General features: G+C 42.8%; 1 protein-coding gene across 3 annotated transcripts in view; it reads left to right on the top strand.

The window, feature by feature from the left end:
• Positions 1 to 25,724, top strand: part of pfkla (phosphofructokinase, liver a) — a 69,484-nt gene that overhangs the window by 8,745 nt on the left and 35,015 nt on the right. Inside the window, exons 2-5 of one of the 3 annotated variants that reach the window (XM_036959534.1) lie at positions 3,816 to 3,889; positions 4,547 to 4,624; positions 21,384 to 21,573; positions 21,751 to 21,916. In XM_036959534.1, coding sequence (XP_036815429.1) covers positions 3,816 to 3,889; positions 4,547 to 4,624; positions 21,384 to 21,573; positions 21,751 to 21,916 — 508 coding nt within the window. Of the gene's footprint in view, positions 1 to 3,815; positions 3,890 to 4,546; positions 4,625 to 15,221; positions 15,233 to 21,383; positions 21,574 to 21,750; positions 21,917 to 25,724 lie in introns of those variants that run through there. The other 2 variants (XM_036959537.1, XM_036959536.1) reach the window with 2 other exon arrangements.

Below are 25,724 nucleotides of genomic sequence, written 5' to 3'. Positions count from 1 at the left end.
TTTTTGTAATCCGTGATTGACTGTAGACCCTGCCACATACCTCTTGTGTCTGAGCCGTTGGATTGCGACTCTACTTTGTCTCTATACTGCCGCTTAGCTTGTTTCATTGCCTTGCGGAGGGAATAGCTACACTGTTTGTATTCAGTCATGTTTCTGGTCACATTGCCCTGATTAAAAGCAGTGGTTTGCGCTTTAGTTTTGCACACTGTTGTGTCGTCTGCAAACTTAATGATGGTGTTGGAGTCGTGCGTGGCCATGCATTCATGGATGAACAGGGAGTACAGGAGGGGACTGAGCACGCACCCTGAGGGGCACCAGTGATGAGAACCACTGTGGCAGATGTGTTGCTACCTACCCTCACCACCTGGGGGCGGCCCGTCAGGAAGTCCAGGATCCAGTTGCAGAGGGAGGTATTTAGTCCCAGGATCCTTAGCTTAGTGATGAGCTTTGGTGTTGAACGCTGAGCTGTAGTCAATGAATAGCAATCTCACATAGGTGTTCCTTTTGTCCAGGTGGGAAAGGGCAGTGTGGAGTGCAATAGAGATTGCATCATCTGTGGATCTGTTTGGGCGGTATGCAAATTGGAGTGGGTCTAAGGTTTCTGGGATAATGGTTTTGATGTGAGCCATTACCAGCCTCTCAAAGCACTTCATGGCTACGGATGTGAGTTAGGCAGGTTGCCTTAGTGAGTTAGTGAAACCTTAAAGTTAGCCTTTTTAGATTAAACTATACTAAATATGTTAATGTCAACAAATAACTGTTTTGCAGTGAAGACAGCACTCTCTGTAGCTGGAGGACAGCTATTTTCCGTCCTCCTGTGGGTACATTGACTTCAATACAAAACCTAGGAGCCTCATGTTTCTCAACCCCTTCCATAGACTTACACAGTAATTATAACAACTTCCGGAGGACATCCTTCAACCTATCAGATTTCTTGCAGCATGAACTGACATGTTGTCCACCCAATCAAAAGATCACAGAATGAATCTAGTACTGAAAGAATAAACTACAGCTAGCTAGCACTGCAGTGTATATAACAGGTAGTAGTTGACTCAGAGAGAGAGCGAGAGACAATAGTTGAACAGTTTTTAACAAGGAGAAGCAGCAGAAAGAGAGCAAGAGAGAGCTAGCTATATTTTGTAGAGGTTGACCGATTATGATTTTTCAACGCCGATACCGATACTGATTATTGGAGGACCAAAAAAAGCTGATTAATCGGCCGATATTTTTTAAAATGTATTTATTTGTAATAATGACAATTGCAACATAAACCAAAAGTGGTCATTCAGTTCACTTCATATAATACATCAATAAAATCTATGTAGTCTCACATAAATAATGAAACATGTTCCATTTGGTTTAAATAATGCAAAAACACAGTGTTGGAGAAGAAAGTTAAAGTGCAATATGTGCCATGTAAAAAAGCTAACGTTTAAGTTCCTTGCTTAGAACATGAGAACATATGAAAGCTGGTGGTTCCTTTTAACATGAGTCTTCAATATTCCCAGGTAAGAAGTTTTAGGTTGTTGTTATTATAAGACTGTTTCTCTCTATACCATTTGTATTTCATATACCTTTGACTATTGGATGTCCTTATAGGCACTTTAGTATTGCCAGTGTAACAGTATAGCTTCCGTCCCTCTCCTCGCCCCTACCTGGGCTCGAACCAGGAACACATCGACAACAGCTACCCTCGAAGCATCGTTACCCATCGCTCCACAAAAGCCGCGGCCCTTGGTCTCAGAGCGAGTGACGTCACCGATTGAAACGCTATTAGCGCGCACCACCGCTAACTAGCTACGGAGTTGATAGGCTTGAAGTCATAAACAGCTCAATGCTTGAAGCACAGTGAAGAGCTGCTGGCAAACGCACAAAAGTGCTGTTTGAATGAATGCTTACGAGCCTGCTGCTGCCTACCACCGCTCAATCAGACTGCTCTATCAAATATCAAATCATAGACTTAATTATAACATAATAACACACAGAAATACAAGCCTTGGGTCATTAATATGGTCGAATCCGGAAACTATCATCTCGAAAACAATACATTTATTCTTTCAGTGAAATACGGCATCCATATTTTATCTAACGGGTGGCATCCTTTAGTCTAAATATTCCTGTTACATTGCACAACCTTCAATGTTATGTCATAATTACGTAAAATTCTGGCAAATTAGTTTGCAACGAGCCAGGCGGCCCAAACTGTTGCATATACCCTAACTGTGCGTGCAATGAACGCAAGAGAAGTGACACAATTTCCCTAGTTAAAGAAATTCATGTTAGCAGGCAATATTAACTAAATATGCATGTTTAAAAATATATACTTGAGTATTGATTTTAAGAAAGGTGTTGATGTTTATGGCTAGGTACACATTGGTGCAACGACAGTGTTTTTTTCACGAATGCGCTTGTTAAATCACCCGTTTGGCGAAGTAGGCTGTGATTCAATGATAAATTAACAGGCACCGCAAGCTAGATCAACTAGTAATATCATCAACCATGTGTAGTTAACTAGTGATTATGTTAAGATTGATGGTTTTTTTATAAGATAAGTTTAATGCTAGCTAGCACCTTACCTTGGCTCCTTGCTGCACTCGCATTACCGGTAGTCAGCCTGCCACGCAGTCTCCTCGTCGAGTGCAATGTAATCGGTCATAATCGGTGTCCAAAAATGCCGATTACCGATTTGTTATGAAAACTTGAAATCGGCCCTAATTAATCGGCCATTCCGATTAATCGGTCGACCTATAATATTTTGTTTAATTTTTTTTCACTTTCACACTAGCTTGTCATTGACGTCACCTGACCTGGGCTTTCGGGGGTTTTAGGCTCCGAGTATTCTGCCCTGCTGGGATGGTGTAAAACAAACTAGGCTACACTGCAATACTCCAAACATGAGCCCCGGACTGCTCTGCCTTTTTAATGCTGCCTAAAACCAGCAGTTCTGTAAAAGGTGGGACTTTAGGAAGCCGTCGAAATGGTTTCCCAGAGTCATTTTTGATTCATACAAAGAAATTATATTCCGGCGCGCATTGGGGTGACTGCTCATTCCCTGAGGGCGAGAGTGCCAAGATGAGAAGGACGGAGGTAAACTTGGTTAGCTTGCTATTACTATAGAACATTTTGTTAGCACATGATGATATAATTCAGAGTTATTGACCTCACAGTAAGCCAGATGTAATTTAGTTATTGACCTCACAGTAAGCCAGATGTAATTGAGTTATTGACCTCACAGTAAGCCAGATGTAAATGAGTTATTGACCTCACAGTAAGCCAGATGTAAATGAGTTATTGACCTCACAGTAAGCCAGATGTAATTGAGTTATTGACCTCACAGTAAGCCAGATGTAATTGAGTTATTGACCTCACAGTAAGCCAGATGTAATTCAGAGTTATTGACCTCACAGTAAGCCAGATGTAATTCAGAGTTATTGACCTCACAGTAAGCCAGATGTAATTCAGAGTTATTGACCTCACAGTAAGCCATATGTAATTGAGTTATTGACCTCACAGTAAGCCAGATTCCAGTAACTTACATTTCAACATGTTGACTCAAAAGCTGCACTGACAGATAATGTCATCGTAAATAAGAATTTGTTCTTAACTGACTTGCGTAGTTAAATAAAAGGTTAATACAATATTTTTTTAAATGACGAGTATAGACATTTTTTATGAGCATGGCCTCATTACTGGCCCAACGCTCTGACCACCGGGCTACCTGCACCCCGATATTAAACAATATATGATCAAAGAAATATATAGTATGACAGATGTATTTGTTATTGCAGTTTGTAATCTGACCCTCTGATATCCAGGAATGAATGCAGCTGTCCGCGCTGTGACCCGGATGGGGATATTTGTTGGAGCCAAGATGTATCTCGTATATGAGGTACTATTATCCAATCACCATCTATTTTACAACACACCAGTTTTAAAACACATCGTTCATTACCCTGTGTCTTACAGTTAGCTTGTGTCTTACAGTTAGTTAGCCTGTATCTTACAGTTAGCCTGTATCTTATAGTTAGCCTGTATCTTACAGTTAGTTAGCCTGCATCTTACAGTTAGTTAGCCTGCATCTTACAGTTAGTTAGCCTGTGTCTTACAGTTAGTTAGCTTGTATCTTAGTTAGTTAGCCTGTATCTTACAGTTAGTTAGCCTGCATCTTAGTTAGTTAGCCTGCGTCTTACAGTTAGTTAGCCTGCGTCTTACAGTTAGTTAGCCTGTATCTTACAGTTAGTTAGCCTGTATCTTACAGTTAGTTAGCCTGTGTCTTACAGTTAGTTAGCCTGTATCTTACAGTTAGTTAGCCTGCATCTTACAGTTAGTTAGCCTGCGTCTTACAGTTAGTTAGCCTGTATCTTACAGTTAGTTAGCCTGTATCTTACAGTTAGTTAGCCTGTGTCTTACAGTTAGTTAGCCTGTGTCTTACAGTTAGTTAGCCTGTGTCTTACAGTTAGTTAGCCTGTGTCTTAGGATGTTATCCTCCATCATGACCAGTATTGATCTGATTGATTGAACGATGTGATTGATATTTTCCTCTCAGGGCTACCAGGGTCTGGTGGATGGAGGGGACAACATCAAGCTGGCCCACTGGCAGAGTGTCACCAACATCATACAGCAGGTAACAGTGACCTAGCTACTCTGAAAGAGAAGCCTAAACTCAACTGGTGTCAGGAGTCATGATCAGAGCCGTTTTACATGGGATGGTCAACAGACCGGGACCAGAAGTCAGCTCTGGCATTTCTACCACACTGGACCATTTTCTTCCTTGAGGCCCCCATTATTTGCCAGATCATTAGAATTGTGCTAAAATAAACAATACCCAATAGGAAAAATAATAATTCCCGCCCAACTGGCACTTGTCTGAAATGCCAGATTTTCTGCATTTTCAAAATTTTAACCTTTATTTAACCAGGCAAAACCCATTGGGGCGGCAGGTAGCCTAATGGTTAGAGCGTTGGATTTGTAACCAAAAGGTTGTCAGATCGAATCCCCGAGCTGACAAGGTACAAATCTGTCATTCTGCCCCTGAACAGGCAGTTAACCCACTGTTCCTAGGCAGTCATTGAACATGTGAATTTGTTCTTAACTGACTTGCCTAGTTAAATAAAAATTTAAAAAAAATTTAGGTTAAAAACCTATTTTTCGAGGGCGACCTGGCATAAAGGGGAAATAGCAGCATGTCCAGTACACCCCTAGCCTGTCATGGTGAGGAAGGGATGAATATTTGAATTGATCACCTACTGTGTCAGCGGGTCAAGATGATGAACTGTGTCTCTTTCTCTGATCGTCATAACATGTCTCTTCAGCATCTGTTTTGCTTTAACTCTTTCTCTCCATATACAGTGAGGTCCAGAAGTATTGGGACAGTAACCACGTGTCTAGTTTTCACGAGAGTAAAGTCGTATCGTATAAATACAAAAATCACGAAAGCTGTGATAATTTGTTCATTCGACATGATGCTATCTTTAAGACTCAGTAACATTTAATTATGTGAAAAGGGATGGTGGAAAAGCCTTTATGTGCAAATATTGATATAATAACCATCATATGGAAGGTAAAGTTGTGTGGTCCTCCCACTACGAATCTGGAAACCATGTAGTTTATTAGGCTACAGATGAAATAACTGATGAACTTCACAGGGTGGTGATAGTGCACAGTGATGAGCTTGATGAACTTCACAGGGTGGTGATAATGCACAGTGATGAGCTTGATGAACTTCACAGGGTGGTGATAGTGCACAGTGATGGGCTTGATGAACTTCACAGGGTGGTGAAAGAGTACAGTGATGGGCTTGATGAACTTCACAGGGTGGTGATAGTGCACAGTGATGGGCTTGATGAACTTCACAGGGTGGTGAAAGAGCACAGTGATGGGCTTGATAAACTTCACAGGGTGGTGATAGTGCACAGTGATGGGCTTGATGCTCCTTTCCAATAAATATTGAGGGTCTTATAGTGGTGACATGATGAAATGTACACTGGGTACCAGTACTGAGTCGTTGTGCAGGGGTACCACGTAGTTGAGGTAGATATGTACACATACACTGAGTGTACAAAACATTAGGAACACCTTCCTAATATTGAGTTGCAACCCCTTTTGCACTCAGAACAGCCTCAATTTGTCAGGGCATGTACTCTACAAGGTGTTGAAAGCGTTCCACAGGGATGTTGACTCCAATTCTTACCCACAGTTGTGTCAAGTTGGCTGGATGACCTTTGGGTGATGGATTATTCTTGGTTCACACGGGAAACTGTCCAGCAGCGTTGCAGGTCTAGACACACTCAAAACGGCCATTCAGAGGCCTGGCCCCTACTACCATACCCTGTTCAAAAACACAAATCTTTAGTCTTGCCCACTCACCCTCTGAATGGCACACATACACAATCCATGTCTCAAGGCTTAAACATCCTTCTTTAACCTGTCTCCTCCTCTTCATCTACAATGATTGAAATGGATTTAACAAGTAACATCAATAAGGGATCATTGCTTTCACCTGGATTCACCTGGTCAGTCTGTCATGAAAGAGCAGGTGTTCCTAATGTTTTGTACACTCAGTTTAGGTAGGGCTAAAGTGACTAGGCAACAGGATTGATAATAAACAGTAGCAGCTGCATATGTGATGAGTCAAAGAGATAGTCCAGGTTGCTATTGGTTAGATCTAATATATTTGTCACGCGCTGAATACGACAGGTGTTTGGTATTTTATTAGGATCCCTATTAGCTGTTGCAAAAGCAGTAGCTACTCTTCCTGGGTTCCACACAGAACATGAAACATAATACAGAATGACATAATACAGAACATTAACAGACAAGAACAGCTCAAGGACAGAACTACATTAATTTAAAAAATGAATAAAATAAGGCACACGTAGCCTACATATCAATACATACACACAAACTATCTGGGTCCAACATGGGAGAGGCGTTGTGCCGTGAGGTGTTGCTTTATCTGTTTTTTGAAACCAGGTTTGCTGTTTATTTTAGCAATATGACATGGAACGTAGTACGGGCTCGATATAATACTGTACGCTTTCTTGAATTTGTTCAGGATTTGGGGACTGTGGGAAGGGGGAGGGTAAAATTAAGTGATGCAGTCAGCCTCAACTCTTAGCCAAGAGAGACTGGCATGCATAGTATTTATATCAGCCCTCTGATTACAATGAAGAGCAAGACGTGTCGCTCTGTTCTGGACCAGCTGCAGCTTAACTAGGTCTTTCCCTGCAGCACTGGACCACATGACTGGACAATAATCAAGATTAGACAACACTAGAGCCTGCAGGACTTGCTTTGTGGAGTGTGGTGTCAAAAAAGCAGAGCATCTCTTCATTACGGCCAGACCTCTCCCCATCTTTACAACCATGAAATCTATATGTTTTGACCATGACAGTTGACAATCTAAGGTAACGCCAAGTAATTTAGTCTCCTCAACTTGTTCAATAGCCACACCATTCATTACTAGATTCAGCTGAAGTCTAAAACTTAGGGAATGATTTGTACCAAATACAATGCTCTTAGTTTTAGAGATGTTCAGGACCAGTTTATTGCTGGCCACCCATTCCAAAACAGACTGCAACTCTTTAAGGGTTTCAGTGACTTCATTAGCTGTGGTTGCTGATGTGTATATGGTTGAATCATCACATGCTTTGTTTAATGCCAGTGACAGGTCATTGGTAAAAATAGAAAAGAGTAGAGGGCCTAGAGAGCTGCCCTGCGGTACACCATACTTTACATGTTACATATTAGAGAAACTTCCATTAAAGAAAACCTTTTGAGTTCTATCTGATAGATGGCTCTGGATACACTATATGGCAGAGGTTGAAAAGCCATAACACATACTTTACGTTTTCTCAACAACTGGCTGTGGTCAATAATATCAAAGGCTGCACTGAAATCTAACAGTACAGCTCCCACAATCTTCTTATTATCAATTTCTTTCAACCAATCATCAGTTATTTTTGTCAGTGCAGCACATATTGAGTGCCCTTCTCTATAAGCATGCTGAAAGTATGAAAGTAAATTTGTTTACAGAGAAATAGCATTGTATTTGGTCAAACACCATTTTTGCTAAGAGCTGGCAGCAAGCTGATAGGTCTGCTGTTAGAACCAGTAAAGGCCACTTTACCACTCTTGCGAATAGCAGAATTACTTTGGCTTCCCTCCAGGCCTGAGGACTAGTGATGCACTGATATGACCTTTTTTGGCCGATACCGATATCCAATATTTTCCTTACCAAAAAGATACCGATTAGCGATATTGAAAATTAGCTGCCTGTTAGTACAGTTAAATAGTTAGACCGCTGCGTCCGTGTGTGTTTTAAGGCATCACAGTGATAGGAATTCCTGGGGAACCCTTAATCCTTCCTGGGGTCCACACAGAACATGAAACATAATACATAACTTTAATAGACAGGAACAGTTCAAGGACAGAACGATATCAATTAAAAATGAATAAAATAAGGCACATGTAGCCTACATATCAATACATACACACAAACTATCTGGGTCCAATAGGGGAGAGGCGTTGTGCCGTGAGGTGTTGCTTTATCTGTTTTTTGAAACCAGGTTTGCTGTTTATTTCAGCAATATGAGATGGAATGTAGTCATGTGTGAACTGGGAGTACAGGAGGGGACTGAGCACGCACCCCTGAGGGGCCCCTGTGTTGAGGATCAACGTGGCGGATGTGTTGTTACCTACTCTTGCCACCTGGGGGCGGCCCGTCAGGAAGCATCCAGTTGCAGAGGGAGGTGTTTAGTCCCAGGGTCCTTAGCTTAGTGATGATCTTTTTGGGTAATATGGTGTTGAACGCTGAGCTTTTGTCAATGAACAGAATTCTCACATAGCTGTTCCTTTTGTCCAGGTGGGAAAGGGCAGTGTGGAGTGCGATTGAGATTACGTCATCTGTGGATCTGTTGGGGTGGTATGCGTTTTGGAGTGGGTCTAGGGTTTCTGGCATGATGTTGATGTGAGCCATGACTAGCCTTTCAAATAACTTCATGGCTACAGACATGAGTGCTATTTAATCCTAGAAAATTCCCTGTTTTAGGTCAGTTAGGATAACCACTTTATTTTACGAATGTGAAATGTCAGAATAATAGTAGAGAATTATTTATTTCAGCTTTAATTTCTTTCATCACATTCCCAGTGGGTCAGAAGTTTACATACACTCAATTAGTATTTGGTAGCATTGCCTTTAAATTGTTTAACTTGGGTCAAACGTTTCGGGTACCCTTCCACAAGCTTCCCACAATAAGTTGGGTGAATTTTGGCCCCTTCATCCTGACAGAGCTGGTGTAACTGAGTCAGGTTTGTAGGCCTCCTTGCTCGCACACGCTTTTTTCAGTTCTGCCCACAAACGTTCTATATGATTGAGGTCTGGGCTTTGTGATGACCACTCCAATACCTTGACTTTGTTGTCCTTAAGCCATTTCGCCACAACCTTGGAAGTATGCTTGGGGTCATTGTCCATTTGGAAGACCCATTTGCGACCAAGCTTTAACTTCCAGACTGATGTCTTGAGATGTTGCTTCAATATATCCACATAATTCTTCTACCTCATGAAGCCATCTATTTTGTGAAGTGCACCAGTCCATCCTGCAGCAAAGCACTCCCACATTTTGATGCTGCCACCATCGTGCTTCACGGTTGGGATGGTGTTCTTCTGCTTGCAAACCTCCCCCTTTTTCCTCCAAACATAACGATGGTCATTATGGCCAAACAGTTATATTTTTGTTTCATCAGACCAGAGGACATTTCTCCAAAACGTACGATCTTTGTCCCCATGTGCAGTTGCAAACCGTAATCTGGCTTTTTTATGGTGGATTTGGAGCAGGGGCTTCTTCCTTGCTAAGCAGCCTTTCAGGTTATGTCGAATCGTTTTACTGTGGATATAGATACTTTTGTACCTGTTTCCTCCAGCATCTTCACAATCCTTTGCTGCTGTTCTGGGATTGATTTGCACTTTTCGCACCAAAGTACGTTCATCTCTAGGAGACAGAACACGTCTCCTTCCTGAGTGGTATGACGGCTGCGTGGTCCCATGGTGTTTATACTTCCGTACTATTGATTGTACAGATGAACGTGGTACATTCAGACGTTTGGAAATTGCTACCAAGGATGAACCAGACTTTTGCTTTTTTTGTCCGCCTTTCATTTACTTTTTTTCCCGAAAGCCAATTGCCAGCTAACGGAAAGGCTGCAGCCTATTGGCTCTGCTGCCAGACCTATTTGCCATTGCTTTTGCCTCATCCTTTTCAACCATACACATTTTTATGGATTTAAGTTTTTACAGTAATTTTTTTAATGTGTGAATGCTTATTAGTAACTGGAATAAGCAATTTCTTAAATGCTATAATTGCAGTGTCGGGTTGTGTCCCATTATACACCACAGTCCAGAAAATATTATTTACATCTTCAACATATGAATCACTATGTAAGTTACTGTTTTTGCAGTACGTTTGCCAATCAGTTGGGCTGCCAGACTTATTTGCCATTCCTTTTGCCTCATCCCTCTCAACCATACAATGTTTCAATTCCTCATCAACCCACAGGGATTTAACTGTTTTTACAGTCATTTTCTTAATGGGTAATTAGTAACTGGAATAAGTTGTTTCTTAAATGTGTCAAGTGCAGCGTCTGGTTGCTCCTCATTACACACCACAGACCAGCAGCGTCTGGTTGCTCCTCATTACACACCACAGACCAGCAGCGTCTGGTTGCTCCTCATTACACACCACAGACCAGCAGCGTCTGGTTGCTCCTCATTACACACCACAGACCAGCAGCGTCTGGTTGCTCCTCATTACACACCACGAACCAACAAATATTATTTACATCTTCAACATAGGAATCAGTACAAAACGTCTTGTATGACCTCTTATACACCTATAAGAGCCTTTGGAACTTTGGTTTACCTTGATATGGCTACTATAGCTAATTTCTGTAGCATTAGTAAAGATGTGATCAATACATGTTGATAATCTCATTCCTGTGCTGTTTGTAACTACCCTGGTAGGTTGACTGAAAACATGAACCAGGTTGCATCCACTGGTTACATGTTCTATATTTTTCTTGAGTGGACACCTTAATGAATGCCAGTCAATATAGGTCACCCAGAAAATATACCTCTCTAATGATATCACATACATTATCAAGCATTTCACACATTATCCATATTTACTTGGTGGTCTAAAGCAATTTCCCACAAGGCTTTAGGTGAAGCAGGAGAACCTGTAGACATGTTACTAAAACAGCATTTGACATGAGATCCTCTAAACTTTACGGGAATATGAATCTGAATATAAACAGCAACACCACCCCCATTGGCATTCCTTTTCTGTAGATGTTGTAACCATGTATTGCTATCGTGAAGGGTGTTATCTCAGTGTGTTTCAGAGATAGTCACTTTATGAATGTTATCTGTTGCTAGCAAGTTATTGATTTCTTGAGCCTTGTTTCTACAAGTTGTTACAGTGCCTTCTGACGGTATTTACTCTGCTTGACTTTTTCCACATTTTGTTGTTACAAAGTGGGATTTAAATTGACTTAATTGTCATTTTTTATCAACGATTCACACAAAATATTCTGTAATGTCAAAGTGGAAGAAAAATTTGAACATTTGTTAAGAATTAATGAAAAATAAATCTGTGTGTGTGTACTGTATCTTGATTAGATAAGTATTCAACCCTCTGAGTCAATACAGGTTAGAGTCACCTTTGGCCACGATTTACAGCTGTGAGTCTTTCTGCGTAGAGCTTTCCACGCCAGGATTGTGCAACATTTGCCCATTATTATTTTCAAAATTCTTCCAAGCTCTGTCAAATTGGTTGTTTGTCATTGCTAGACACGTTGACGTCATTGATTTTCAATCAGATCTGAACTGTAACTCTGCCACTCAGGAACATTCACTCTTCTTCGTATGCAACTCCAGTGGAGATTTGGCCTTGTGTTTTAGATTATTGTCCTGCTGAAACGTGAATTTCTCTCCCAGTGTCTGGTGGAAAGCAGACTGAACCAGATTTTCCTCTAGGATTTTGCATGTGCTTAGCTTAGCTCTATTCAGTTTCTTTTTTATCCTGAAAAACTCCTAAGTCCTTAACAATTACAAGCATGCCCATAACATGCTGCACCACAATGCTTGAAAATATAGAGAGTACTCAATAATGTGTTGTATTGGATTTGCCCCAAACATACCACTTTGTATTCGGGACAAAAAAATGAATTGCTTAGCCATTGTTTTTGCAGTATTACTTTAGTGCCTTGTTGCAAACGAGATGCATGTTTAGGAATATGTTTGTTCTGTACACGCTTCGTTTTCACTCTATCAGTCATATTAGTATTGTGGGACCCTACACCCCAACCCGATCACTCTGTTCTGCCACCTCAGGTCTCCCACCCCTATGAGAGGGCAGCTCCTGCTCAGCCCAGTCCAAGATCTTGTTTTTCCTGGGACCCCAATGTTGAAGCTAGCTTTTCCTAAAGCTAGGACAGCAGAGTTATTGCCCTTCTACCCCCTGAAGCTAGGACAGCAGAGTCCCTGTCCATCTTCCCCCCTGAAGCTAGGACAGCAGAGTCCCTGTCCATCTTCCCCCCTGAAGCTAGGACAGCAGAGTTCCTGCCCATCTTTCCCCTGAAGCTAGGACAGCAGAGTTCCTGCCCTTCTTCCCCCTGAAGCTAGGACAGCAGAGTTCCTGCCCTTCTTCCCCCTGAAGCTAGGACAGCAGAGTTCCTGCCCTTCCCCCTGAAGCTAGGACAGCAGAGTTCCTGCCCTTCTTCCCCCTGAAGCTAGGACAGCAGAGTTGTTCCTGCCCTTCTTCCCCCTGAAGATAGGACAGCAGAGTTGTTCCTGCCCTTCTTCCCCCTGAAGCTAGGACAGCAGAGTTGTTCCTGCCCTTCTTCCCCCTGAAGCTAGGACAGCAGAGTTGTTCCTGCCCATCTTTCCCCTGAAGCTAGGACAGCAGAATGTAAGTCTCTCTGGATAAGTGTGTCTGCTAAATGACTCACTAACTGTAAGTCTGTCTGGATAAGAACAGAACGTCTGCTAAATGACTCACTAACTGTAAGTCTGTCTTGATAAGAACGTCTGCTAAATGACTCACTAACTGTCAGTCTGTCTGGATAAGAACGTCTGCTAAATGACTCACTAACTGTCAGTCTGTCTGGATAAGAACGTCTGCTACATGACTCACTAACTGTCAGTCTGTCTGGATAAGAACGTCTGCTAAATGACTGACATGTAAATGTACTAAATGGAGTAACTACCATGTTGTTGATCCTTCCTCAGTTTTCTATTACGGCCATTAAACCCTGGAACTGTTTTAAAGTCACCATTGGCCTCATGTTTTAGCCATCTACCAATAGGTGCCCTCTTTGCGAGGCCTTGGAAAACCTCCCTGGTCTTTGTGTTTGAATTTCACGTTGCAATCATGTTTAACATTATTATTGCATACAGAGTGAGTCCACGAAAATAATTATATGACTTGTTAAGCACAGTTTTCCTGTGCTCGTGCTCGAGGATAGCACAGGTGTTTTTCCCAAGGAACCAAGATGTTTCTTACCATAGAGCTACCGATGCTGACAGCTGGTGAAATGCCTGGGGAGGTCTGAATGTTTTGTTTTGTCTCAAGTGGAGACCTTTGAGGACTGAGGGGAGGTGTGGCCCGATGGAACCGAGCCAGCCATAGATTTCATCGTGGCTGAGGAAGGCGCCGGAGTCTCAGACACTATACGGTCTGAAGATCTGAACCCGAAGGAGAATCCCCTGGGTTGGAAATAGGGTATAGGATGAATGCGCGGCATCCTCAGAGGGTGGAAAAACTGATGTCTGGATTCCCAAAGCCAAAGAATCACAATCAGTTCCACATTGACCGCTGCCTCCAGCAGATGACGTTGTTCCATTGCTGGATAGAAATCTGTAGGTCCTCTAGTAGGCATCCAGTAGGTCCTCTAGAAGCGTCAGTCCATTTTCCACAGGCGGGGGAGACTTTCCCGGTGAGAGGTCCCTGTGAAGCACTGGTCAGTCGGTCAAAGAGTGGTAACAGGGCAGGGAAACTCTCAGCATATCAGAACTACGTTCAGCCTGAGGTGTAGAGAAGGAGAAGGTAGGTGGCCGTGGTTTCCCCAGCAAGTTGTGGAAAGCTGCGATTTGCTTTCTTAGGGTAGAAAGCTCAGTCCAATCGATAGTCCTCCTCAAGTAGGTCGTTGTTGCATTGAAAATCCGGTTGGTCCACAGTGTCCCGGAAAATAGCATAGCAAACACAACTCCTAGAACTCAGGAAGCATTCGCCTCCATGAGAAGAGGCAGTCCCAAATCGGGAAAATCCAAGCAGCTATCTTATTTTTATTTAACCAGGTAGGCCAGTTGAGAACAAGTTCTCATTTACAACTGCGACCTGGCCAAGATAAAGCAAAGCAGTGCGACAAAAAAAACATATTTGTTAGCTTGATGGCTAGCAGCTCTTTGAAAGTGTCAGCTCTAGCCTTTAGCTCAGTGCGGACTTTGCCTGTAATCCATAGCTTCTGGTTGGGATATGTACGTACGGTCACTGTGGGCATGACGTCATCTATGCACTTTTTAATGAAGCCGGTGACTGATGTGGTACACTAGTCAATGATATTGAATGAATCCTGGAACATATTCCAGTCTTTGCTAGCGAAGCAGTCCTGTAGCTCAGCATCCACTTTATCGGAACACCTCTGAATTGAGCAAGTCACTAATACTTCCTGTTTGAGTTTTTTTCTTTTTAGCAGGAAGCATGAGGATAGAGTTATGGTCGGATTTGCCAAGTAGAAGGTGAGGGAGGGCTTTGTATGTGTGGACTAAAGGTGATCTATGGTTGTTTTTTCACCTCTAGTTGCACAGGTGATATGAAAATCACCAGCCACTATGGGTGCCGCCACAGGATGTGCATTTTCTTGTTTGTGTGAATATGGAACCAAATACTACACTTTTTACTGCTTTAATACACACATTGTGAATTTGTCCAAATACTTTTGGTTCCCTAAAATGGGGAGGACTATGTACAAAAAGTGCTTTAATTTCTAAACGGTTCACCTGACATGGATTAAAATATTCTCAAATTAAAGCTGGCACTTTAACCTTTCATTTCAAATCCAAAGTGTTGGAGTACAGAGCCAAAACAACAACAAAAATTGTCACTGTCCCAATACTGTTGGAGCTCACTATCTCTTCTCTGTTCTCTCCCTCCCTGCCAGTCTAGTTCTGCAGATGGTAAGTTCTTTCTGTGTGTGGTGCTGGAGCCTATATCATCAGTCTCTCGTCAGTAGATAAATAGCATCTTATGTTCTAGTGTATTTTTATACTCTTATCAATGTTTTAAAGCAGTCTAATTTAGTGTTTTTTTTGTGTGTGTGTTTGTATTGTTGAATGTTATACAAACGGGGGGTTCTGATCCTGAATGCTGATTGGTTAAAACTGCATTTCAGTCGGTCTCTATTCCACAAGTTACCACCGGCTAAATCTATGACGTTGAAATGCCTATTTACTCTGTTCCATCTGACTGCGCATTCCACTGTCTCATCAGCCCAGCCAGGCAATTTATACAACTTGAAACAGATCTCCACTATAAAAAGCGTCTTGACATTATCTCACATTACTTTTCGCCTAACATTTTGTTTTCAAAAGCGGAGATTTGTTTAAACCTTGCTGTCTGTCTCTCCGACGTATCCCACTTCTGACATATGTTCAAATGGGCTCCCGAGTGACACAGCGGTCTAAGGCACTGTATCTCAGTGCTAGAGACGTCACTACAGACCTTGGTTCGATTCCAGGCTGTATCACAACCGGCCGTGATCGGGAGTCCCATAGGTCAGCGCACATTTGGCCCAGCGTCGTACAGCTTTGGCCTGGGTAGGCCGTCATTGTAAATAAGAATTTGTTCTTAACTGACTTGCCCAATTAAATAAATGTTAAATAAAAAAATGTAAGATTTTCAAAATTGCTTCAATGTTCAAATTTGATCTCCAGATGTCTGTGTTGTGATGAGACAGACAGGCAGGCAGCGTTTCCCAGCCAGTCGAAATCATGAATCGGCTGTCATAATTTTTATGCATATAGTTAATTTGGAAAGTATTCAGACCCTTTTTCCACATTTTGTTACGTTACAGCCTTATACTAAAATTTATTAAATTATGTCTTTCCCTCATCAAGCTACACACAATACCACATAATGACAAAGCAAGGACAGTTTTTTTTTTGTTGTAATTTATAAAATGTAAAAAAAGATACCTTATTTACAAGTATTCAGGACCTATGAGACTCACAGTTGACAGTGCATGTCAGCGCAAACACCAAGCCATGAGGTGGAAGGAATTGTCCGTAGAGCTCAGAGACAGGATTGTGTCGAGGCACAGATCTGGGAAAAGGTACCAAAACATTTCTGCAGCATTGAAGGTCCCCAAGAACACAGTGGCCTCCATTCTTAATAAAAAAAATGATCCTTTTATTTAACTAGGCAAGCCAAACCCGGATGACGCTAGGCCAATTGTGCTATGGGACTCCCAATCACGACCAGATATGATACAGCCTGGATCCGAACCAGGGACTGTAGTGATGTCTCTTGCACTGAGATGGCAGTGCCTTAGACTGCCGCGCCACTCAGGAGCCCTAATTCTTCAATTCTCCAATCCCATTTTTAAATGGAAGAAGTTTGGAACCACCAAGACTCTTAAGAGCTGGCCAACTGGACCAAACTGAGCAATTGGGGAGAAGGGCCTTGGTCAGGGAGGAGACCAAGAACCCGATGGTCTCTCTGACAGAGTTCCTATGTGGAGATGGGAGAACCTTCCAGAAGGACAACCCTCACTGCAGCATTCCACCAATCAGGCCTTTATGGTAGGGTGGCCAGACGGAAGCCACTCCTCAGTAAAAGACACATGACAGCCCGCTTGGAGTTTGCCAAAAGGCACCTAAAGGACTCTCAGACCATGAGAAACAAGAATCTCTGCTCTGATGTAACCTTGATTGAAGTCTTTGGCCTGAATGCCAAGCGTCACGTCTGGAGGAAAAAAGGCACCATCCCTACGGTGAAGCATGGTGGTGGCAGCATCATGCAGTGGGGATGTTTTTCAGGGACTGGGAGACTAGTCAGGATTGAGGCAAATATGAAGGGAGCAAAGTACAGAGATGTCTGATGAAAACCTGCTCCAGAGATCTCAGGATCTCAGACTGGGCAAAGGTTCACCTTCCAACACGACAACGACCCTAAGCATACAGCCAAGACAACGCAGGTCTCTGAATGTCCTTGAGTGGCCCAGCCAGAGTCCGGACTTGAACCTGATCAAACATCTCTGGAGAGACCTGAAAATAGCTGTGCAGAAACACTCCCCATCCAACCTGACAGAGCTTGAGAGGATCTGCAGAGAAGAATGGGATAAACTCTCCAAATACAGGTGTGCCAAGCTTGTAGCGTCATAGCCAAGAAGACTCGAGGTTGTAATCGCTGCCAAAGGTGCTTCAACAAAGTACTGAGTAAAGGGTCTGAATACTTATGTAAATGTGATATTTCAGGATTTTTTTGTTTCTAAATTTGTAAGAATATCTACAAACCTGTTTTTGCTTTGTCGTTATGGGGTATTGTGATGTCATTATGGTGTATTGTGATGTCATTGTGGGGTATTGTGATGTCATTATGGTGTATTGTGATGTCATTATGGTGTATTGTGATGTCATTATGGTGTATTGTGATGTCATTGTGGGGTATTGTGATGTCATTATGGGATATTGTGTGTCGATTTGAGTGGGGGAAAACAATTTAGTCCATTTAGATGGGCTCCCGAGTAGCACAGGCACTAAGGCACAGGCACTATAGTCACCCTGGTTTGAATCCAGGCTGAATCACATCCAGCCGTGATTGGGAGTCCCATAGGGCTGCGCTTAATTGGCCCAGCATCGCCCCGATTTGGCCGGTGTAGGCCATCATTGTAAATAAGAATTTGTTAACCGACTTGCTAAATATATACATTTTTAAATTGTTATTAAGAATAAGGCTGTAATGTAACAAAACGTAACAAATTGTGGAAGAAGTCAAGAGGTCTCAATATTTGCCGAATGCACTGTATATACAAAGAAATGTACATTCAAAAAAAGGTCAAACAAAATGAAGTGCAGCTAGTTTGCAGTTTTTCCAGCTTCAGTTTGAAGTGATTGTGTTAGCTGTGTTGTTGGCTAGCTCCTGTGAACAACAGTGTCCTGACGAGAGAGCACATTTCCTATGCCAGGTGAAATCACACCTAATTAGCTCATTGTTATGGATGTATCCAAGTAAATGTCACTAGGAAACAGTTTGCAAATGCAGATACTTTGCTGTTATTCTGGCTGCACTTTCTGACGCGACTATGAGTTAGCCTTATTTAGCTGGCTCGCTAGCAGGCAAGGGATAAGAACGTTGCCAGCCAGTATGGCAATGGAACATTTAGAATGAACGACTGGGTCGCGTCCATAGATACAGAACGTCTGGGTCGCGTCCATAGATACAGTGGGCTCCAAAATTACTGGCACCCCTGACTGGCAATGCACAAACAATGCTTAAACAAATATAAACAATGTAATTATAGAGAGAGACTCAAAATACCAACGTGAGAAATACTGTACTTTATTAATGTTTCAATGGAACCCAACAAAATAATTTATTGATTTAATTAAAAATCATTGTCCTCCAAATCAAGGTTTCACAATTAATGGCACCCTTAAAGATTATTGTAAATAACATCTACCAAAATTAAACCACAATTTAAATTCCACTTATTTAAGTTGATCTAAGTCTTAAGGAACTATATTGAGCCATTACATTACTTCCTGTTTCACTAGGGTATCAAAATGAGGTAACACACATGCAATATCCCTTTGTCATCCAACACCATGAAGAAAATAACAGAACTGGCAGTTCAAAAGAGACAGATGGTCGTAGACCTTCATATATCTGGTAATGGCTACAAGAAGATCCACAAACGATTGAATATACCCCTGAGCCCTGTCAGGGCAATTATTAAAACATTCAAAAGATCACCGGGTTTGAAAAAGCCCCATCAGACGTTACCTCCACAACCACAGGCTCTTTGGAAGGGTTGCCAGAAGAAAGCCCCATCAGACGCCACCTCCACAACCACAGGCTCTTTGGAAGAGTTGCCAGAAGAAAGCCCATTCTGACCACAAGACACAGACGCAAGCGCTTGGAGCCAAACGTAATTTAAATTATGACTGGAAGAAGGTGCTCTAGTCCGATGGGACCAAAATGGAATGTTTTGGTCAGATACAGCATTGGCATGTTTGGCGTGGAAACAGAGATGCAACAAGGAGAGGCACCTCATACCCACGGTGAAACAGAGATGCATACAAGGAGAGGCACCTCATACCCACGGTGAAACAGAGATGCATACAAGGAGAGGCACCTCATACCCACGGTGAAACAGAGATGCATACAAGGAGAGGCACCTCATACCCACTGTGAAACAGAGATGCATACAAGGAGAGGCACCTCATACCCACGGTGAAACAGAGATGCATTCAAGGAGAGGCACCTCATACCCACGGTGAAACAGAGATGCATACAAGGAGAGTTACCTCATACCCACGGTGAAACAGAGATGCAACAAGGAGAGGCACCTCATACCCACGGTGAAACAGAGATGCATTCAAGGAGAGGCACCTCATACCCACGGTGAAACAGAGATGCATACAAGGAGAGGCACCTCATACCCACGGTGAAACAGAGATGCAACAAGGAGAGTTACCTCATACCCACGGTGAAACAGAGATGCATACAAGGAAAGGCACCTCATACCCACGGTGAAACAGAGATGCATACAAGGAGAGTCACTTCATACCCACGGTGAAACAGAGATGCAACAAGGAGAAGCACCTCATACCCACGGTGAAATATGGAGGGGGGTCAGTGATGTTTTGGGGCTGTTTTAATTCCAGAGGTCCAGGGGCACTGTTTCAGATTGCTGGCATAATGAATTCCACCAAGTATCAGGCAATTTTGGCTGACAATCTGGTTGCCTTTGCCAGAAGGCTGGGACTTGGCCGTAGGTGGACATTCCAACAAGACAATGACCCAAAACATACCTCAAGATCCACACAAATGGTTCTTTGACAACAAAATCAATGTTCTGCCATCTGTCACCAGACCTCAATCCAATCAAAAACCTGTGAGCTGAGTGGAAGAGGGCAGTTGGTAAGTGCAAACCCAAGAATGTGAAGGATCTTGAAAGGATCTGCATAGAGGAATGGTCCAAAATCCCTCCAAATGTGTTCCTTAACCTTGTCAAACATTACAGGAAAAGACTCTATAAGTACTAAATGAGGAGTGCCAATAATGATGAAACCTTGATTTTGGTTAAATTTATTTTGTATTAAATAATTGAATTATTTTGGTGGGTTCCATTGAAACATTAATAAAGTACAGTATTTCTCACGTTGGTATTTTGAGTTTCTCTATAATTATATTGTTTATATATTTTTAAAGTATTGTTTGTGCATTGCCAGTCAGGGGTGCCAGTAATTTTGGAGCCCGCTGTAGCTGAACAAAAGACTGAACGACTGGGCCGCATCTCTGGCAACCGAACCGATAGAATAAACGACCAGGCGGCTTGGGAAGCAACCCCAGATTTGAGTCGGAACTATATATTGTGGAAGGATGAAATAGTATGAATAAATTAATCCAAATAACTTTTGTAATGAATATATGTAAATTATTTTAATATGTTGGTAACCCATTGTATAAATGTGATAATGCCTCACACCTCCTCCAAACACCGTCTTCTCGGGCATTATCAGTTAAATGTTTGTTCTCAGAGTTGTCCTAATGCTGTGTGAAGGCGGACTGAATGTCCCTCTCTGTCCAATTAATGCTGTGTTGTATAGCCTGTACATGTTATGTGTGGGTCTACTGTTATCCATTGCCATGGTTGTATACATTGCTATGGTGCTTTCCATTACAATGCAGTTGTTAACTATTAGTCTGGAATGCTGTTTTTCATTGAAAAGCGCTGCATAGTCAATCCAACATCTCCATTGGCCGTGCACCTGCAGAGTTCCGCATTGTTACAAAATTAGGTAGGCTTTTAGTGTGAAACTGTGATATTAACTATTGCTACCTCAGCCCTGCTAAATATATTTGCTTTGATTGAAAATCTGCTGTTTCTGTGTGCCATAGGTTGACTGCATTCTTCTTTGCTGGAGTGTACTCTATAGTATAACATACCATCTCAGGGAGGGAGGGAGAGAGGGAGAGAGAGAACTTCAGTTCACACAGGACACCAGATAATGCAGGAGAATTTACACCAGATAGGACAGACTGACCCTAGATCCCTGGCGCATAGATACTGGTGACTGTGACCTCCTTCGGTCTCTCCCTCAGGGTGGCACGGTGATCGGCAGTGCTCGCTGTAAGGTCTTCACCACGCGGGACGGTCGCCTGGCAGCAGCCTTTAATCTGGTGAAGAGAGGCATCACCAATCTGTGTGTGTGTGGAGGAGACGGCAGCCTCACCGGAGCTAACATCTTCAGGACCGAGTGGACTGGACTGCTGGCTGAACTGGTTCAGAAAGGTACACACCCACACACACTCTCTCTCTCTCTCTTAATGAAATACTTATTCTGTAATGAACACATTATGCTTCATAGATCCTTGGCTTTTCCGAGTCATTTCACCATATTTTGGGTTAGGATATGGCATCCAGTATTTTTACACTGTGTGTGTGTGCGTGCGCGTGCGCCCCCTGCAGGCCGGATCACCGACACCCTAGCGAAGCAACATGATCACCTGAACATCGTAGGTTTGGTTGGATCTATAGACAACGACTTCTGTGGGACAGACATGACCATAGGCGCTGACTCCGCCCTACATCGCATCATGGAGATAGTGGACGCCATCACTACCACCGCACAGAGGTACACAGTTTAATCAGTTTACATGTTAGTCACTTAACAGACGCTCTTATCCAGGGAGACTTGGACTAGGACTGTGGGACAACACAGGTCTAGGACTGTGGGACAACACAGGTCTAGGACTGTGGGACAACACAGGTCTAGGACTGTGGGACAACACAGGTCTAGGACTGTGGGACAACACAGGTCTAGGACTGTGGGACAGCACAGGTCAAGGACTGTGGGACAACACGGGTCTAGGACTGTGGGACAGCACGGGTCAAATCAAATCAAATTTTATTTGTCACATACACATGGTTAGCAGATGTTAATGCGAGTGTAGCGAAATGCTTGTGCTTCTAGTTCCGACAATGCAGTAATAACCAACAAGTAATCTAACTAACAATTCCAAAACGACTGTCTTGTACACAGTGTAAGGGGATAAAGAATATGTACATAAGGATATATGAATGAGTGATGGTACAGAGCAGCATAGGCAAGATAGGACAACACGGGTCTAGTGGACGCCATCACTACCTCCGCACAGAGGTACACAGTTTAATCAGTTTACATGTTAGTCACTTAACAGACGCTCTTATCCAGGGAGACTTACCACAACATAGGTCTAGGACTGTGGGACAACAGAGGTCTAGGACTGTGGGACAACACAGGTCTAGGACTGCGCATCCTATAAACAGGGTTCATACCGACTTTGACAAGTTAAATTTTTCAAGCACTTCATTGTAATTTTCCTACATACAGGGCCTAATATAGAACCCCGCCCCCCAAAGTAAAAACATGCAAAAATTGTCCAATAGAAATCAACCACTTCATGAATAATTGTGTTTTTATCCAATGCATGGGTATTCAAATTATTATTACATTCTAAAATATGTGACAAAAATGTTCTGTGGCCTATGCAGGCACACTTAATAAAGCCGTGAATAGTGACAGCATTAAAACCTCTTAGGATCCCTAGTGATCCCTTCCCACTCTAATCCCGTTAACGGGATTGATTTGACAACAGCCAGTGAAATTGCAGCGTGCCAAATTCAAAAACAGAAATACTCATAATACAAATTCATAAAACATGCAAGTGTTATACATCAAAATAAAGCTTAACTTCTTGTTAATCCAGCCGCTGTGTCAAAACTTTACTGTGTAAGCAGACCATGTGATTATCTGAGGACAGCGCCCCGCATACAATCACATGAAAATCAGATTTCAACCAGGCAGGTGCACGACAAAAGTCAGAAATAGCGATTTAATTAATGCCTTACCTTTTGAAGATCTTCTTCTGTTGGCACTCCAAAACGTCCCAGAAACATCACAAATGGTCCTTTTGTTCAATAAATTCCTTCTTTATATCCCAAAAATTGCAATTTATTTGGCGGTTTCAACTCGCCCAACATGCCTACAAAGTATCTAAACTTGGTCCAAACATTTCAAACAACGTTCCTAATCCAACCTTAGGTACCCTAAAACGTAAATAATCGATCAAATTGCAAACGGGATATTCTGTGTTCAATACCGGAAAAAAACAACATGGAGCGTGATCCAGATCATGCGCACCAAAAGACTTGAGTCCATCTGAGTGACACATGGAAAGAACAGGACTACTTCTTCATTTCTCAAAAATAAAAAGATCAACCAATTTCTAAAGACTGTTGACATCTAGTGGAAACCATAGGAACTGCAACCAGGTTCCTCATAAATAGGGTTTCCCATAGAAAATGAAATTGAAAACACAGTGACCTAAAATAAAAGTTCCCTGGATGGTTTGTCCTCGGGGTTTCGCCTGCCAAATCAGTTCTGTTATATTCACAGACATTATTTTAACAGTTTTAGCAACTTTAGAGTGTTTTCGATCCAAACCTACTAATAATATGCATATCCTAGCTTCTGGGCCTGAGTAAAAGGCAGTTTACTTTGGGCACGCTTTTCATCCGAACTTGAAAATAGTGCCCCCTAGCCCAAAGAGGTTAAAACAAATGCCTTATTTACATAAGTATTCAGACCCTTTGCTATGAGACTTGAAATTGAGCTCAGGTGCATCCTGTTTCCATTGATTATCCTTGAGATGTTTCTACAACTTGATTGGAGTCCACCTGTGGTAATTCAATTGATTGGACATGATTTGGAAAGGCACACACCTGTCTATATAAGGTCCCCCAGTTGACAGTGCATGTCAGAGCAAAAACCAAGCCAAGAGGTCGAAGGAATTGTCCGTAGAGCTCCGAGACAGGATTGTATCGAGGCACAGATCTGGGAAAGCGTAGCAAAACATTTCTACAGCATTGAAAGTAAAGTGACGAGACAATCATGATATACACTGCTCAAAAAAATAAAGGGAACACTTAAACAACACAATGTAACTCCAAGTCAATCACACTTCTGTGAAATCAAACTGTCCACTTAGGAAGCAACACTGATTGACAATAAATGTCACATGCTGTTGTGCAAATGGAATAGACAACAGGTGGAAATTATAGGCAATTAGCAAGACACCCCCAATAAAGGACTGGTTCTGCAGGTGGTGACCACAGACCACTTCTCAGTTCCTATGCTTCCTGGCTGATGTTTTGGTCACTTGAATGCTGGCGGTGCTTTCACTCTAGTGGTAGCATGAGACGGAGTCTACAACCCACACAAGTGCCTCAGGTTTTGCAGCTCATTCAGGATGGCACATCAATGCGAGCTGTGGCAAGAAGGTTTGATGTGTCTGTCAGCATAGTGTCCAGAGCATGGAGGTGCTACCAGGAGACAGGCCAGTACATCAGGAGTGTGGAGGAGGCCATAGGAGGGCAACAACCCAGCAGCAGGACCGCTAACTCCGCCTTAGTGCAAGGACGAGCAGGAGGAGCACTGCCAGAGCCCTGCAAAATGACCTCCAGCAGGCCACAAATGTGCATGTCTGCTCAAACGGTCAGAAACAGACTCAATGAGGGTGGTATGAGGGCCCGACCTCCACAGGTGGGGGTTGTGCTTACAGCTCAACACCATGCAGGACGTTTGGCATTTGCCAGAGAACACCAAGATTGGCAAATTTGCCACTGGCGCCCTTCACTCTTCACAGGTTCACACTGAGCACATGTGACAGACGTGACAGAGTCTGGAGACGCCGTGGAGAACGTTCTGCTGCCTGCAACATCCTCCAGCATGACCGGTTTGGCGGTGGGTCAGTAATGGTGTGGGGTGGCATTTCTTTGGGGGGCCGCACAGCCCTCCATGTGCTCGCCAGAGGTAGCCTGACTGCCATTTGGTACCGAGATGAGATCCTTAGACCCCTTGTGAGACCATATGCTGGTATGGTTGGCCCTGGGTTCCTCCTAATGCAAGACATTGCTAGACCTCATGAGGCTGGAGTGTCAGCAGTTCCTGCAAGAGGAAGGCATTGATGCTATGGACTGGCCCGCCCCTTCCCCAGACCTGAATCCAATTGAGCACATCTGGGACATCATGTCTCGCCCCATAGACTGTCCTCTTTGGCGGATGCTTTAGTCCAGGTCTGGGAGGAGATCCCTCAGGAGACCATCCGCCACCTCATCAGGACCATGCCCAGGCGTTGTAGGGAGGTCATACAGGCACGTGGAGGCCACACACACTACTGAGCCTCATTTTGACTTGTTTTAAGGACATTACATTAAAGTTGGATCAGCCTGTAGTGTGGTTTTCCACTTTAATTTTGAGTGTGACTCCAAATCCAGACCTCCATGGGTTGATAAATTTGATTTCCATTGATAATTTTTTGTGTGCTTTTGTTGTCAGCACATTCAACTATGTAAAGAAAAAGTATTTAATAAGAATATTTCATTCATTCAGATCTAGGATG

The sequence above is a fragment of the Oncorhynchus mykiss genome, chromosome 22 (assembly GCF_013265735.2).
Source record: "Oncorhynchus mykiss isolate Arlee chromosome 22, USDA_OmykA_1.1, whole genome shotgun sequence".
Classification (NCBI taxonomy): Eukaryota; Metazoa; Chordata; class Actinopteri; order Salmoniformes; family Salmonidae; genus Oncorhynchus; species Oncorhynchus mykiss.
Note: the sequence above shows the minus strand (reverse complement) of the source record. Positions and strands in the feature narration are given on the sequence as shown.